The 17,178-nt window shown below is 47.8% G+C and overlaps 1 protein-coding gene across 1 annotated transcript; it reads left to right on the top strand.

The window, feature by feature from the left end:
- Positions 1-337: 337 nt before the first annotated feature.
- LOC123167691 (ethylene-responsive transcription factor ERF039) lies at positions 338-1,405 on the top strand. The gene has a single exon (XM_044585546.1). It carries the CDS (start codon positions 403-405, stop codon positions 1,150-1,152), a length of 750 nt encoding a protein of 249 aa, XP_044441481.1. The 5' UTR covers positions 338-402; the 3' UTR covers positions 1,153-1,405.
- Positions 1,406-17,178: the final 15,773 nt, after the last annotated feature.

Here is a 17,178-nt window from a genome sequence, read left to right as displayed (position 1 = left end):
CATCACTGTGAAATTAATACGGTGGCAACAAGTTAAAAACGCACCCATCTGTCCACAAACAATACGTAAATTTAAATTGCACAGCACGTACACATCACTAGCTTGATGTTCGTAAGCAATTTTATCCTGCTTTGCAACGGTCTCTTCAAAAATTTATCCGTTAAGAGGGCACAACTCAGACAAAGGTCGAGACTCGAGAGGTAGATCAATCTAGAAAAATGAACAGAGAGATCTGGAGACATAGAGAGAGGGGGGAGCGTTGCTGACTGGACGGCCGCGACAAGGACGTCCGCTGGTGAGATGTCAGCATCATGGCGCTCCCAACAGCCGCTACAAAACCCGCCCTGAGCTTCCCCGCTAGCTTCAAACAGCCTTCGTCGGGAGCGCGCACTTGCATTGGAAATGCCTGACTCTGAGCTGAACAGCCCGGCGTCGTCGTCCGCCTCGCCGCCGCCATCGCCAACCACGGCGAGAGGCGGAGTTCTGGAGAAGAGAGGGAGGGATGCCGGAGGCAATGGCGCGGGCGACCGGCACCCGGCGTACCGCGGCGTTCGGATGAGGGCATGGGGGAAGTGGGTGTCCGAGATCAGGGAGCCGCGCAAGAAGTCGCGCATCTGGCTGGGCACCTTCCCGACGCCAGAGATGGCGGCGCGCGCGCACGACGCGGCCGCGCTCGTCGTGAAGGGCCCTGCAGCCGTGCTCAACTTCCCGGAGCTGGCCTCGTCGCTGCCACGCCCGGCCTCCGCTGCGCCCCACGACGTGCAGGCCGCGGCAGCCCGCGCCGCGGCCATGGACCCTGCCCCTGTGAGCGCGGGCGTGAGCACGGAGCCAATGCCGGCGGCTGCGACGTCCCCACTGTGGCGCCGCGGACAGATGTCGAGCCAGGTCGACGACGAGCTTGAGGAAATCATCGAGCTGCCATCCATCGACGAGGACATCGCGGCCGCCGTAGAGGTCGCGTTCGGGGGCACGTTCTGCGAAGACCCCGTCGCCGAGCCGTGGTACGAGCCAGCGTGGCTGGGGGAGCACGCGGGCATTGGCTCGCACGACGAGCTGGCCGTGTCCGCGCTCGGTCTGGAGCCGTACCAGTTCTGGGGGCAGCCCGATGGCATCGCCGCGTCCGGGCTCGGCGCGCTCTTGTGGAACCTGTAATAATAGCAAATAATCCGTCACTCTCCCTCTTTCTTGACTTGTGAATATGGAATTTCTTTCTCTCTTGTCAGCTTCTAAATTTTCCGTCCTTTAATTTGACTATTTCTGGCTACGCATGATTGTGATCTATAGGTGGTTGATACTGATGCACATTAATAATGATCGATGTGCCTCAGTACACGCATGTAAGTAAGTCGTAGATATGTACATCTACATGCAATCATGCAACGCAATGCCAATATATGTGCGTACCTGAATTGCACGTACAAATCTCTTTCTAGTTCTACATTTCGTATTCAGACACATACAGTTGTTCATATTTTTTCGATAAAGAACATTTCATTGAACTGATATATCGAGGTGATACGATCGCATCGAAAGAAAGCCCGGCCTCTGTATAATTTGATGCACACAGCCAATAAGTCTAACCGACCCAAAAATATACATTGTTTTACAGTTAAATAATAAATCAATCCAGCCTATGGTGTGGCAGATCCTATTCGAAGATCACACCGCCATTCATGGGAGAGAAAATCTCCCTGGCCGTATGCTCCAACCATGTAGATGCCATCATAAAAAAGTCCCTGTCCATCGACCATTGTAGGATAGATCAAGTATGGAACCATCATGTACATACATAAATAACCTGCATAGGAGATGAAACACGGTTGCGGTTGTTCATATATACATCTGAAACAATTGGAGGCTGAAAAAGTTTTGATGCCTCGGATTCTGATAGTTCTTGGCATTCGTTCTTGTCTGACAAATGCCTTTGACAAATATCTCCGCACGGCAGCCGGCAGGCATCATGTGCTTGCGAGAGAATAACTACGCATATAGAGGAGTGTTCGCATGTGTGATGTGTCTATAGTGCAGCACTACTTGGCATACTTTCAGCCATGAACGTGTGATATTTCCATGATTAAAAATCTATTATTAAGTTGCTTCTAGGTAGGTAATTAACCACACGCCAAAAAAACCAGGTGATACGATCGATAGAGAGTGCAAGTGGCTGGCTAGCAAGGACCAAGTAGGAGTACACGCCCTAGCTATCTGCAGGGTGCATGCGATCAACCCCGCAAAAAAAAAAGCAAAAAAAAAAATACCCGCAAAAAAAAAGGCGCATGCGATCAGCTCAATATCAGCTGCAGTACGAACGCAATCTTCGGGGCTGGAAAGCCCGATGGGCCGCTTGTATGTATGCGCTGGTCATGTCACTCAAAGGCTCAAGTGGCGTTTTCAAGTGACATGACTCGCCAACGTTAATCTCACAGTAGGAAAGCTTCTAGAAGGTCAGGTCCTGATCATTGAGAAATTATTGGGTCTACATACGTCTGAGAAACCCTGAAGGAAACATACCGCTGAGAAAGAACAAATATGCTTGTATCCTTAGTCCTCACCACAGTTATCTCTTTATTATCAATTTTTCATATTTTAAAACATTTTGAGACATTATTTTTTCATGTTTATATATACGAGAATTGTGACTCCGTTGGCTACAGTATGTCTGTATTCTATATTTATAAATTCTATACACACCACATTCATTATTTTTTGAACACATATATGTTACTAGTTAGCAGTTGAAATAGAAACGAAAAGTACAAGCCGCGCCTGGTTTAAACATGTTAGTCTTCAACACATCTACCACAAGTAATATAATGCAATGGATAGATACACATTTTTTAAAGTAGACACACTTTTTGCGGATGGTAAACAATCAATACTATTGATAACAAACTTATTTTAGGGCTGTACACAAATATTGGCTGATGAGTTATTGGACATGAGAATCTATGATGAGTTCTTATTTATTTGAGCCAAAGGCTTCCATGAGCATGTTGCCCATTGATATGTTAAATAAATAGTGTTCTCTTTTCCAAAAGATGGATCCAATTATATATGCAAGAATTTTTTTTAGTACAAGCTTACTTTTTGGCAAGGAAGATCGAAACATAACTATACACAGTCTCTGGGATTTTCTCATGGACTTCTCACTGGAGCCTGAAGTGGAAGACATGCACATATGGCGTCTATCCCCCACCGGACAGTATTCAGCGAAATTTGCATATGAACATATATTTCTAAGAGCAATTTAGTTCAGGCCATGGGAACGTATTTGGAAGACTTCGGCCCCTGAAAAATGGAAAAATCCCTATGGTTAGTGGCACATGACAGGTGTTGGGCGTTGATTGGCTCGCGCGCCATGGACTTTCCCATCGAGAACTTTGCATGTTGTCTGATCAGGATCAAGAAACAACCAACCATCTACTAGTGTTCTGCGGCTCCTACCCCTTAGTAAGGTAATTTTGGTACTCAATCCTTTGTCAAGTTGGGTTGCAAATGCTTGCTCCCCAACAAACTGAAACGTCATTTGTTGATTGGCAGGACAAAGCGTGGCAAACAACTCCTTATCAGCTAAAGTAGGGATTCAATCCCTTGGTTGTGCCAGGTGCTTGGATTATTTGGATTCGTCGTAATGCATGTGTGTCTGACAAGTGGCTCCAAGCATGGAAAGAGTGTTGAACACTTCCGGCGATGAGCGGCGTCTTTGGGAGATTGCAGGAGCACAGGGCCTCTCTTCTATGACTGCCCTGGCCCTTGGAGCTTAGTTCTTTGGTCCTAGTTTTGAAAGGTCAAATTTTTTAATGATAAACATGCGTGAATGTAATCTAAGAACAGTAGTGTGGTATGCGTAGCATGTGTGAGTGGTGTTGTATGGGCTCTTGTTCCCTTTTGCTTCTTAATACAATGATACACAGATCACGGGCATGTTCGAAAATAAAATGTAGAGCCACGGACCTTTTTTCTTGAGAGAGAATGTAGAGCCACGGACCTGTGCTAGAAAGCACGTGACAAATTGAGCTAGTGGGCATGCTAACCGCCGGTTTGGTGGGAACGTATCCGGTGCACCAAGGCTATTGGTGCTACCGGTGCACCGGACCCCGTGGCACATTAAAAAATGTTCAAAAAATTCAGAATTTTTTTGTGCAAACAATGCTCAAGATACAAAAATGACAAATTTGACGTCAATGTGCTAATGGGCCAAAACTGAAGCCCAACCTGTGTTATGTACTATTCAGTGCCAAGTTTGTTATTTTTGCATCTCGAGCAGTGTTTCGAATATTGATTTAATTTTTTATGACAACGTACATTCATGTTGTGTCAATGCACTAAATTTTTTTCGAATTTTTCGAACATTTTTGAATGTGCAACGGACGACCGGTGCACCGGTAGCACAGATTGCCCCGGTGCACCAGATACATCCCCCCGGTTTGGTTGGTTCATGTCCTTGTAGCTCGGTTCGAAGGAAAAAAAATTAACAGAGACAATTAAATTCAAGTAAAAAATATTTTTTTATATGTTAGAAGCATATACATATATCCATTTACAAAATTAAGATCAAAGTTACACCTTTCAAAGTGTATCCAAGTCTAAAGCATAATTGACTTTGCAATTAAGAGGATAAATGGGAGGAAAAGTCTACCCATATATAAAAATAAATACTTAACATTTTGTAATACTAAAAATGGCGCCCTTGCATTTTGCGAGGGCAACCTTGCAAATTTCCTGGGAAAATGATTTGATTTGTGGCTTGTACAAAAATACATGAAGAGCAAAAGTACCAAATTAGTGCACTTAATTATTTTCCAATTCATAAAAAGGGTCATTTTCAAGACAAAATTGTAGATGCTCATAGTATTCTAACATTACCTGGACCAAAAAAATCACAATTTTTTAAAGCATTTTCAGCTCAGAAGATCTAGGCTTCTGGTGTCAAAAGGTAGCCGGCCCTTAGAATAAACTTAACTAGTTGAACTCATTTACTACTTTGTAGACGCATACTAATGCCTCACTCATTATGAGATGATAGTAGTACTACTATGACATGTATCTATATGCTTAATTGGTATTGTACTTGATTGCATCATACCTATGATACCCCCTGCGAGAGGTCTTATAGGACAGACGACTTGCTTAATGTGACATGAACACATGACATGATTGATCACTGATCAGTACATCTTCACCTCCGTTGAGCACGCTGCTGCACGGAACCTTGGAATATGTTACGTATGAACTGCCCCATCCATGCAGAGAAACAGGACTCCCGTGACACATGCCACATCGGTCGATCACACAAAAAAAAAATTGTTTCAAAAAAACAAAAAGGCAGGCAAAGCATCTGTCATAATAACTGCGGTTAGTTACAGACGGAAGCTAGCTGGCCTAGGCAGATCAGATGAACGCGACACGAGTACGGGAGAGGCCCTCGCGTCCACGCTGCGAATCCGCGGTAGGGAGGAAGAGGAGGACGACAAGTGATTGGGCGATCTAGACAATGCATCCACGAAAAACATCACGTCGTGGCCAGACGATAACCTTTCAGCGGGGGGCCCGGACGCGGCCGGCCGGGTGCTGCAAGCGTACGGCCTGCCGGCGAGGCTGTTCTGTTTCCTTCGCCAAATTGTTTTGGCCTTTTGGGCAGCAACTGTAAAAAAGCAGTAGAGTACTATGCAGGACAAATAACCTTTTCTTGACGATGCTGGCACGCCCTCTGCCATTGGAATCCAGCGGTCCCACGATATAGCACGTTTGAACCAGGTTACCGCATCTCTGTATCTTCAATTAGGCCAACTCCATCGCACGACCCTAAACGGACGTCCGGTTTGGCCGGATTTTGTCCCTTTGGGGCGGCGACGCGTTCGCCCATTTCCACGTTTGTCCGTTGGGTTCTGCGTGCGCCCAACGCGCGGCCGCACCCCAAATCATGTCCCGGGTGGACGTGATTAAAAAAATAAAAAACTTAAATAAAATGCCTAAAAACGTAAATAAACGCACTTAAAAAAACTTAAAACATATATAAAGGTCACGGCCATAAAACGGTCCAGTTTCACGCCGCACTTAAACGGCCCAGTTCCATAATTAACATAAAAACAAAATAAAAAAATGCCGCCCGCGCGCTGCTGCCGCGCCCGTCCATGCCGTGGTCGTGGCCGTGGCTGTCTTCAGTGGCCGCCGGTGTCGTCGTCGTCGCTGCAGAGGTCGACGTAGTCCGGTGGCGTCCAGAGATGGCCCGGCGGTCCGCGGTGCACGGGGGTGGCGGGCTGGAAAGTGGCCGGTGCCTGCACTACCTCCTCCCGAGGCGAGGCGTCGCGCTTCCGCGACCGCGGCGGCGTGGGGCACCAGTTGCCCCCCACGGCGGCCGCCATCTTCTCCGCCGTGCACGATCAGCTCCACCCCTGGCCCACCAGGCCCGGGTGGAAGGCGGCCACCGGCGGCTCCTCCGTCACCTCCTCCTTCGGCACCATCTGCAGCTCGGGGATGGCGACGTCGCCGGCCGCAGAGAGGGCCATCGTCTCCTCGAGGCCCGGTCATTGGCGCTCATCATGCGTGTGCATGGAGTCCTCCATGACACGCGCCATGAGCCGGGCCTCCTCTTCTGCTGTCATGCGAGGAGGTGGAGGTGGCGACGGAGATGGGGAAGGCGACGGCGTGGGCGTCAGGCCGCGCACCCGCGTACATCCGCGCACCTCCCGACGTGGCCGCCGCGGCCCCGACACCGTGCCGGCAAAGTAGGACGCGCGCCGCACGTCGTGCTCGTCCTGGAGCCACGTGTCCCACAAGAAGGAGTCGGGGGCGTACCTCTCGTCGTCGTATAGGTCGTCGGGGAGGAGGCGGCGATGGCGCTCGATCTCATCGCGCCGGGCACGGCCGCTCGCCGGCACCGGCGGGATGGGGACCCGGTCCGCGGAGAGGTGCCAGTTGTTGGGGAGGTGCACGCCGCTCCACGGGACCGGCGTCCTCGTCTCCCAGTACCGCCAGCACACATCCATGGCCAGGTACCGCCGGTCGCGCTCGCCGGCGGCCCTAGGAGCGATAGTGAAGGGGGCAGGCGCGGGGGCTCGAATGGAGGAGCGCGGCGGTGATGTGGGCTCCTCCTTCTTGACGGAGCCGCGGCGGCGTCCCGAGGAGGAGCCGGCCTCGCGGTCGTGCTTCCCCTTGCGGCCGTAGTTCCAAAGCCCCATGGCTGCGGCCGGCCGGCGAGGTCGACGACGGGGAGCGGCTAGTGTTTCGAGGGGGCAGAGAGGGGCCGGAGTGGGAAGTGTGGACGACGACCGGTCCACGGCTTCCCATTTAAGAAGGACGACGACCCTTCGCTGGGCGGATGACAGGTGGGGCCACCCGCCCGTGCGCATTTATGTTGGCGGGTTGGAGGTAGGTGGCCGCCTGCCACGCGGCCCCGACGCGGACATTCGAAGCGTCCGTTCGCTGTCCGCCGCGACCCAAACCCGGCGCAAGTTTGCGCTCGAAATGGGTCGGCCCGAACACAAAACGGACCAGATGGGTCCGGGCCGTCGCGCGCTGGGCCGCCTCGTTTGTCCGTTTTACCGCAAACATACGGGGCCGGACAAAATGGGGTCGCGCGGTGGAGTTGGCCTTACAACGCACGATACCAAACGGACATCCGTTTTACCCGAATTCTGTCTGTTTGAGTCGGGCAACGGGATATTGTCCAGCCGCGATGGAGCAAATCTGGACGCTGCGCCAAACCGAATGAGGCATTTCGTGGGACTGTTGGATTCATGCCAGCGCCCATAGTTTATGTCATGGTTCGCCTTGGCCGGCGGTCGCTTCTTGGTTGCCGTGGCCGCCAATGTTTTCGGCACTATCATCTTGGCCGCGGCCATCTTGCCTTTGGTCTCATCGAGATCAAAGGCTTGGCCACGGTCCTCGGGGTGGAAGGCTTGGCCACGACCTTCGTAGATGATGTTCTCCATGAAATCGTCGAAGAAGGCCGGGTCATCTTGCGCAGCCGTTGGGTTGAGCGTTTGGTCGAACAGCTTGCAAGCGTAGGGAAGGTTAGTCATAGGAATCACCCGGTGCCGCTCTTTTTGCTTCCCGGTTGCCGACTGGCCGGCGCCGGACCCAGGTGTGACGTTGAGGTCGATGATGGCCGCGGGAGCGGGGTTGGTCGGCGCGATCACACTATCGTCCGGCGACATGGAAAAGCAAGTCGCACCATGTCTTCGTGCGTCAGATGGAGACCGCCCGTCTGTCGTGTTGTGGAGGAGCTTGGTGACTGCTCCCGTGGAGGGCGAACAGCTGATGAGCAGGTACTCCTCGCGGCCATGGCAGTGGCGATAAGAATGGCCGGCGTGGGTCGACTAAACCCTAGCATGAGGAGGGTGTGTTGCATCGTTGCCTGCGTGGCCTTGGTGACCAGGGTCTCGTTATTCTCAACGGCGGCCCGTTGTTGCGCGGTGGCGACGTCCATAGGCCTTCCTCTCCGCATCTTTGGCCCTATGGCCAGCCCTCTTCGCCGATTCTCAGCTGATCTCATCCAGCTTGAGACCAGCCCTCTTCGCCAATTCTCAGCTGATCTCATCCAGCTTGAGATCCTTCTTGGGCTTCTTACTCTTCGGGGCCGCGGGGCGTGCGGCAGTGGCGGCCGGGGTGGCCTTGGCAGTGGCGTGCCTTGGCGCGGCGGCCATGTCGGGAGCAGGAGGGTGGGAGGTGTATTGGGAGAAAAGTGGGAAATGGGAAGGTTTGCGCCCCGACAGGCGGGCCAGGGGAGGACAAGGGCGAGCATCCCGCGCGTGCGCGCCCTGTCCGTTTCGACACGCAACCCAGATTTGGGCTGGAAATGGGTCACAGACGGACGGAAAACGAATGCACATCTGTTGGTGTCAGCGCATTGCGCCGTGTTTTCTGTCTGTTTCAACCCAAACAGACAGGGACGGACCAAAAACGGTCGCGCGTTGGAGCTGGCCTCATAAATGCAAAGTGGCTGGGGGCAACACCATATGGCATCTGCAATGCTCATGCGTAAACCGGACACCGCTTCCGCCCGCCGACGTGGGGGAGGGGTGGCAGTTGTAGGGTTCTAGACATATCATCAAACTTACTCAGTTTTTCACACCATGCACGAGTCTATCCATATTTCTAAACATATCATCAAACTTACTCAGTCTTTTCTATCATAGTATTGAATTTTTTGGCAAAAAAAATTAATTTGTTTAATATTGTTTTCAAGTCCAGTAGGCATCCTATTATTATTATTATTATTATTATTATTATTATTGTTGTTGTTGTTGTTGTTGTTGTTGTTATTATTATTATTATAAGAATTATCATAGAATTACCCTAATTATTAAAGGGATTACCAGGATAAGGATTAGGATTAGTATTGAAGTTCCCTCTATAAGCATTATTATTGAATTTGCTCCTCGAAATAAAATTCACGTCATTATTATCATTGTTTTGCTCAATCTAAGTAGACAAAGGCACATCCTTTAGATCAATAGTAGCAAGAATGGAAAACAATAGCATCAACCTTTTCACTTAGGGAGGAAATCTCCTCGACAGAATTTACCTTCGTGCCACTTGGACCACGCTCGGTGTTCTAATGGGAATAATTGGCGGTCATATTATCAAGAAGCTTATTGTCTTCTCCAAGTGTTATTCCCATGACGGTACCACCTGCAGATGAATCTAGAAGGTTTCTTGAAACAAAGTTTAGTCCAGCAAAAAAATGCACTATCATCCAAAGACTCAATCCATGTTAGGGACAATTTTTAAGCATAACTTTCATTCTTTCCCATGATTGTGCAACATGTTCTTGGTCAAGTTTCTTAAAATTCATGATTTGATTCCTCAAAGTTATATATTTTGCTGAAGAAAAATAGTTGCCAATGAAATCATCTTTGCACTTAGATCAAGAATCAGTACTATTTTTCGTAAAGAAGATAACCATGCTTTAGCTCTATCTCTTAGAGAAAAACGAAAATGTTTCATTTTAACAATATCTTTATCCACATCTTTAACTTTTTTGCATATCACATAACTCAACAAAGGTATTAAGATGGGAAGCAACATCTTCATTAAAATTTCTAGAGAATTGTTCTTTCATAACAAGATTTAGCAAGCATGCTTTAATATCATAAGACTCCGCACTTGTGGCAAGAGGCGCATTGGGAGTACTAATGAAAACATTGTTATTAGTACTTAAGAAATCACAAAGCTTGGTATTTTCAAGAGTAGACATACTACAACACAAGCAGAGATAGTAACACAAAGGTGTCTCGTCTATCCCTCCCGATGACGGTTTGCATCTTGTGCGGCGATTGCAGGGGCAATCAAGTTTACCCCTAGGGTTTCTCGGTCTCTAGGCTCCCGCGGCTGGATCTAAGCCACATTCACGTCCAAATCTGTGCTCGCGTCCACACCACTCCCTGTTCTCCGTCCCAGTCTACCAAAAGCCTTCTGTGTGCTTCCCTAGGGCGCGTAGTCATAATACACTCTGATCCTAGGAGGAGGCGGAGGTTTGTAGTGTGGGGAAGGGATATGGAGGGAGTCACTGGGTTGTTCAAGGGGTTGAGGCTCTCGGAGGAAGAGAAGAAAGAGGTTAAGATTAGAATTTCAGCAAGGGCCAAGGGCAAAACCACGGAGGCACAAGCGGTGGGTAAGGTGTTGTCTGAGAAATTCGCACACCAAGATGCAATCGGTTTGTCTCTGGATAGAGTCTGGTGCCCGATCAAAGGTATTGGTTGCAAGGAGGTGGGCGAGAACATGTTTATATTCTCGTTCCACCAGGAGTCCGGGAAGCGAAAGGCGATCGAAAATGGCCCGTGGATGTTTGACAAGGATCTGGTGGTTGTAGAGGACTATAACACGAGTAGGGGGCTGGAGGAGTATGAGTTTAACAATATACTAATCTGGATCCGAGTCTTTGGGCTCCCTCTTGGCATGATGAATGCAGAATCTGCTGAAGAAATTGGTAACATCGTTGGTTAGTTCATAGAGGTAGATACGGGAGCAGATGGGAATGCGTTTGGGAAGTATATGAGAATCTAGATTAGGATGTTCATTGATAAGCCGCTCATGAGGGGTTTCACGCTGGATGATGATAATGAGGAGGATGGTAAGGGTGGCCAGAAGAAGAAGATGGGAGGGCAAGATGCGGGGTCTGAAGAAGAGGAGGGGGGTTGGTGCAGGTTTGAATACGAGTTCCTGCTGGATTTTTGCTATACGTGTGGTGTGATAGGGCACGGGGAGAAGGATTGTAAGATTAAACTGGAGAAGGGAGAGAATCCACAGCTTGGGAGGTGGTTAAGGGCAAGTATGGAGCAAAAAAAGGAGGTGGAGATGATGGCGTTTGGTGAAGTGGAGGGAGGGGTGGTGGCAATAGCGGGAGCTATGGATACAACAGATTCAATGCACAGACCGACAGTGGTAGTGAAATCATGTCCTGGAGGAAAGATGATTCACGCTCAAGCGGGAAAGGAGATGGGGAGATGGAGGGAGGAGGTAGAGGTGTCAGATCCTTCAAAAACTACCAAGCTAAAGGGGACTCCAGAAATTCCCGGGCGCCTGTTGTTGACAGCGAACATGGTGGAACCAAATAAAAACAAAGGCGATGGTGAGGCTATAGACGACACTGTACCGAGGAGTGGCACCGAACAAAATAAGATAACGAACATGGAAGTTGAGAAGGCAAGTAAGGAGGCAGAACAATAGCAAGTGAGGAAAGGAGACACGAAAGAGGGCCAAAACATCGGGAAGAAAGGTGTGGGAGTTACTGGGAAGAATGAGCAACAAAAACGTTATAAGAAATTGGGTGGCAAAGGACGTTTAGGAGAGGATGAGAAGAGGAGGGAGGCAGTACTCGGCCAGAAGAGAAGCCATGTGGGTAAGGAGGAGGAGCAGTTTGGCAAGAAGGGTAGAGTAGAGGAGGAAGTGAACGGGAAGGAGATGGAGGCTAGTCTGGAGGAAAAATTGGTTAACGAAAGTATATCGACCGGGCTGCAAGTGCAGCCCTGCCGGGAGCAATGAAACTCGTCAGTTGGAACTGTCTGGGGCTCGGGAATGGCCCGGCAGTTCGCAGCCTCCTCGAGTTGGGGAGGGCGGAGGAGCCCGGCATCCTGTTTTTGGCAGAAACTACACTCACGGAAAAAGAACTTGAGCGATTTTAGTGGATAGTGGGTCTAGCTCATATGAATGCTTGGAACCCAGAAGGAAGGAGCAGGGGGTTGCGATGTTCTGTAGAAGAGGGGTGGATGTAGCGTTGAGATCATTTGGTAGGAGGCACATTGATGTGGACGTGACGAGGGAGGATGGGAAAGTGTGGAGGATGACAGGTGCATATGGGGAGTCAGCCACTGTACGTAAGAAGGAAACTTGGAGGACATTGAAGATCCTTTGACAGCAGCACTAGAATGGTCGACCATGGCTCTGCCTTGGTGACTTTAACGAGATATTGTCGGCTGATGAGAAGGTTGGTGGCACAATCCGACCACAACTCCTAATGGACAATTTTAGGGAGGCTCTAGAGCGATGTGACTTATGTGACATTGGATACATGGGTGACAAGTGTAGGTGGAGGAATCACAACAAGGTTTTGGATAACTATATATGTGAATGATTGGACCATGCAACTGCAAATTCTTCCTGGTGTGATATGTTTCCTGAGTTTACTATGATTATTGGTTCCCCTCATCACTCGGACTATCACCCGGTGATTGTATGCACCAACGGAGTTGGAAGGAGGCCATGGAATAGAGATCAAGGGTTTCGGTTCGAAGTTTGGTGGCTCAAAGAGGTAGGATGCAGTGAAGAGATTCAGGGGGCTTGTGTAAGTGCATCTAGTGCCCCTTAGTGATTCTGGTGTATTGAAGACTTATAAGTTAAGGGACTAATGTGTTTGTGAGTGTACACAGGTCTATAAGTCTATGGGGAGTTTAATATTTAAAGAGAAAGTCGACCCCTAAAAATGAATGTCTTCGACTGAAGACTTTGGATTTCTGAAGACTTTCTGAACACTTTGAAAGTGAAGAAATTGGTGTGACCTTGAAGACTTGGCTTTCATTCGAGGAACATGAAGCGTGAAGACTTTTGTTTTCATAGTTTCATTTTCTCTTTCTTGAGTCATAGGAAACACGGTACTGTTAAAGGGGGTCGAGGAAATACTAAGGAAAAATTTCCAAGTGATGCCCAACTCAAAATCCTACACCTACCAATCCATTCGAGTGAAGCCATTGGAAATCTCATACAGTCCAGTCAATTTCTTTAGTGACAGAGACGAAGTTCTTCTGGTCGCTGAGGAATTTGTTCTGACTGAGGAGTTAGGAATTCGCCAGTGCGGATTGCCTACACAGTGAGGAACATGATAGCCCTGAGGAAATTGAGCCTCAAATATCCGACCGTTGCTGTGCTACGCGCCTGCTGTCCCAAAATATCTACCCACCTAACGGTCATATCACTGAAGGGCATTTATGTCTTATCATGTTGGGCTGCTCCCTAGGCTATAAATAGCCGCCCCCTACAACCACTAGCTGGTTGGCTGCTCCGAGAGAAACTAACACTTGTCATTTGAGAGCATCCCATCCTCCGAGGACTTTGAGCGAAAATCATCAAGTGAGGAAAACCCAAACCCAAACACCTACAAACCCAAAGTGATTGAGCATCACTGAAGAGATTGATCCTGCGTGGATCCGACGCTTGTTACCTTTGAAGACTGTGCATCTTCCAGACGGTTAGGCGTCATGGTCTAGAGCATCCAAGAGGAAATTGTGGATCGCTGAGTGACCGAGTTTGTGAAGGTTTGGAAGTCACCTGAAGACTTATCACGAGTGATTAGGCGAGTTCTGTGTGACCTTAGCTCAAGGAGAATACGGTGAGGACTGTGTGTCCTCAGGTTTAAATACCTAGCCGCTCCAACCAGACGTACAACTGTCACAGCAGTTGGAACTGGTCTACCAAATCATTGTCTTCACCAAGCCTACTGGTTCTATTTCCTCAACTCTTTCATTTCCTCATTATAGTTGTTGTGTGCTTGTTCATATTTGTTTGAAGACTTTGACTGAAGACTTTCTCAATTTCCTTAGTGCAATTTCTTCAGTCTGTTTGTCTTCATCCTGTTTTATCCTGTGTTTACGCTTTCTGTACTCTGTGCTTGTCTTCATTTCATCATGATGACCATGCTTGTGCTCTGTTATGTTTACATCTGAGTACTTATTCCGCTGCAAGTAGTTCCTTGCGTAGGAATTTCCTCACCCTGGATTTCCTCAGTGAAGAATTCATAAAAATCGCCTTTTCACCCCCCTCTAGTCGATATAACGCACTTTCAATTGGTATCAGAGCAAGGTACTCCCTTGTTCTGTGTGATTTTGGTTTAACCGCCTGGAGTTTTAGTTATATCGACCGCAGGTATGATCAAGGTCTCTGCTGGGTGTCCTACCTTCGACGGGACGGACTACCCCTACTGGAAGAATAAGATGTGAATGCATCTTGAGGCAATTGATAACGATCTCTGTTATGTTATGGAAAATGGTGTTCCCTCAGTCACACCTTCTCTGAATGCTGCTGATGTGAAGAGATTCAAGCAACTCGATTCTCAAGTGAAGAACATCATATGTGGCCATCTGAGCAAAGGGCAGTATGGAAGAGTGAGTGCTTTGGAAACTGCTAAGCTTATCTGGGATAGGCTGTCCAAAGTGAATGAAGGAGTCTCAACTCAACGTGACTCTCGAGTTGACGTTCTTCACAATCTCTTCAACCGCTTCAAGAGACTTGACAATGAAAATGTTCAGCAAACCTTCGATCGCCTCACTGACATCTCAAATGAGCTTCAAGCACTTGGTGCCACTGACATCACCGACCATGAGGTGGTGAAGAAATTGCTGAGATCACTTGATTCCTCATTTGATACTCTGGCACTGATGATACAAGAACGTGGAGATTACAAGTCACTTGATCCCGCTGATATCCTCGAGGGGCTAAACACTCATGAGTTCCAGCTTGCTGAGAAGAGAGATCTCTATGGTTCGATCTATGGCAGATCACGTGCCTTGAAGGCCAAGGCTGTCTCTGAATCTGAAATTCCAGAAGTTCTCTAGACGTGGTGGCTTTGGAAAATCCTCAAGAAGCAATGATTCCTCATCCAGTGACTATAAGAAGAGGTTATGCCACAAATGCAAGAAACCTGGTCACTACATTCAAGATTGTCCTCAGTGGGAAAAGGAATCAAAGAAGAAGAAATACAAGGATTACAGTTCTGATGATGCGAAGAAGAAGAAGAAATCTTCAAAGTCTTCATCATCAAAATCCTCAAAGTCTTCATCGCACAAGAAGAGCAGCTCCAAGAAGGCTCGGGCATTCATTGGCAAAGAAATGGACTCTGAGGCTGAATCTAAGGAACATGAGGAAGAGGAGGTATCTGAGGAGTCTGAGTCCGGTGTGGCGAGCCTAGCTCTCGCTACTGCATTCGTCAGCAAGTCCATCTTCAACTCTGGAGAAAATGGCTTCACCAACAAGGCTGATGAAGGCAATGATGACTACGCTCCTACCTATTGCTTCATGGCAAAGGGTGCCAAGGTACTCAAATATACCTCCTCTGAATCTAGTGAGGATGAATCTGATGAAAACCTAAAGCCCAACTATTCTAAACTTGCTAAGATTTTTGTGAAACAACAAAAGGCTTTTGAAAAAGTTCAAAACTTGCTAGGCAAAAGTGATGATATGTTGGGTGAAGAAATGGATCGCACTAAAACCTTGACTGAGAATCTTCAGAGACTTCAGTCTAGGTTTGACAACCTTCGAGGTCATCATAACACTCTCTTATCTGATCATGAGAAGCTTTCTTATGAATTTCTTCAAAGAAAGCAAGATCTTGAAAAGCTAAGAGTGAGTTATGAAGATCTTCCGAAGGAGCGCGATTCATTACTTGCTCAACAAATCAGCGCTACTCAGGAAGAATTTGTTCCTCCATGTTTGAAGTGCATTGAACGTGAAACTGCTAATTCTTCACCTGAATGTTCAAATGCTTCTAATGTTACAAATTCTTCAACTGTCTCTGCTATCACTAATTCCTCATCTGAGGACAATGCTAGTATCACTGATGATGCAGGGCTGAAGGAATTGTACATGACAGGCATGTACAAAAGCCTCAAAGGGCATCAGACTCTTTGTGATGTGCTTAAAAAGCAGATCCTCAACAGGAACCCTAAGAAAGAGGGTATTGCCTTTGAGAGGAAAATCAATGCTGATGGAACATATTGGAAGCCTGAGCAGTACCCCAAAACCTCATGGGTTGGTGCAAAGGGACCTCTAGTAGATCCATCTACTTTATCTGGCTTTACATGTGAATCTCCTCATTCTTCTGATGAGTCATTTGACTCCAACTTTAAACTGTTCAAAAATCAGAATGGTGAAGTATTTGCTAGATATGTTGGCACTAACTGCAGGAACAGTTCCCCCGTGAAGAAAATCTGGGTTCCCAAAAGGTGCCTTGAAAATCTTCAGGTGAATGTCATCATGACACCACCTATGAAGAATAGGAGCCCCAGATCAAATTCTTCATATGGACCAAATTCTTCATATGGATCCAAGTCCTCATACGGACCAAATTCCTCACGAGGATCAAATTCCTCAAAAGGATCAAAGTCCTCATATGATCATCATCGTGCTAACACCTCTGTTTCGCAGGGAAGAGCTAAGGGCTATGAATATGAGCATTATTCTTCTAATCATTATGTTCATAAGTCCTCGAAGAATTTCTCTGCTTATTCATATGCTTACCCTAACTCCTCTTATGTGAAACGAAGTGGATTAGCATCTATGCCACCTTTCTCGTATGGAGCTCGCAGAGTGATGAACTATTTGCCACCCCTTCAGATGTGGGTGGTGAAGAAAAAGAACAAATCTCTTATGCAGGGTCAGGTCTCCAGACGTGCTTAAACGTCTGAAGAATTTGCTGGAGACCTGAAAATGCCTGAAGGACGCAGGCTAATCATGAAGAAATGAACTTTCATTTCTCACGTCCTCATACTGCTTTATCGGTTCTATTGCTTGATGAAATTGATCTGATGAAATTGATGTCATATTCTTCACTAATGAAGTATATGAGTTCGTAAGTTGCACTAATTCATCTGCAGGATGATCAACCCAAAGCCAATGAGTGGGTCCTCGATAGTGGATGTACAAATCACATGACTGGTGACAAGAATCTATTGATGGATGTTCCCT

The sequence above is a fragment of the Triticum aestivum genome, chromosome 7D (assembly GCF_018294505.1).
Source record: "Triticum aestivum cultivar Chinese Spring chromosome 7D, IWGSC CS RefSeq v2.1, whole genome shotgun sequence".
NCBI lineage: Eukaryota > Viridiplantae > Streptophyta > Magnoliopsida > Poales > Poaceae > Triticum > Triticum aestivum.
This window is presented reverse-complemented; position numbering and strand designations above follow the sequence as displayed.

Excerpts from the sequence above, each read along its gene's own strand:
- LOC123167691 (XM_044585546.1), top strand. The coding sequence starts at position 403 with ATGCCTGACTCTGAGCTGAACAGCCCGGCGTCGTCGTCCGCCTCGCCG.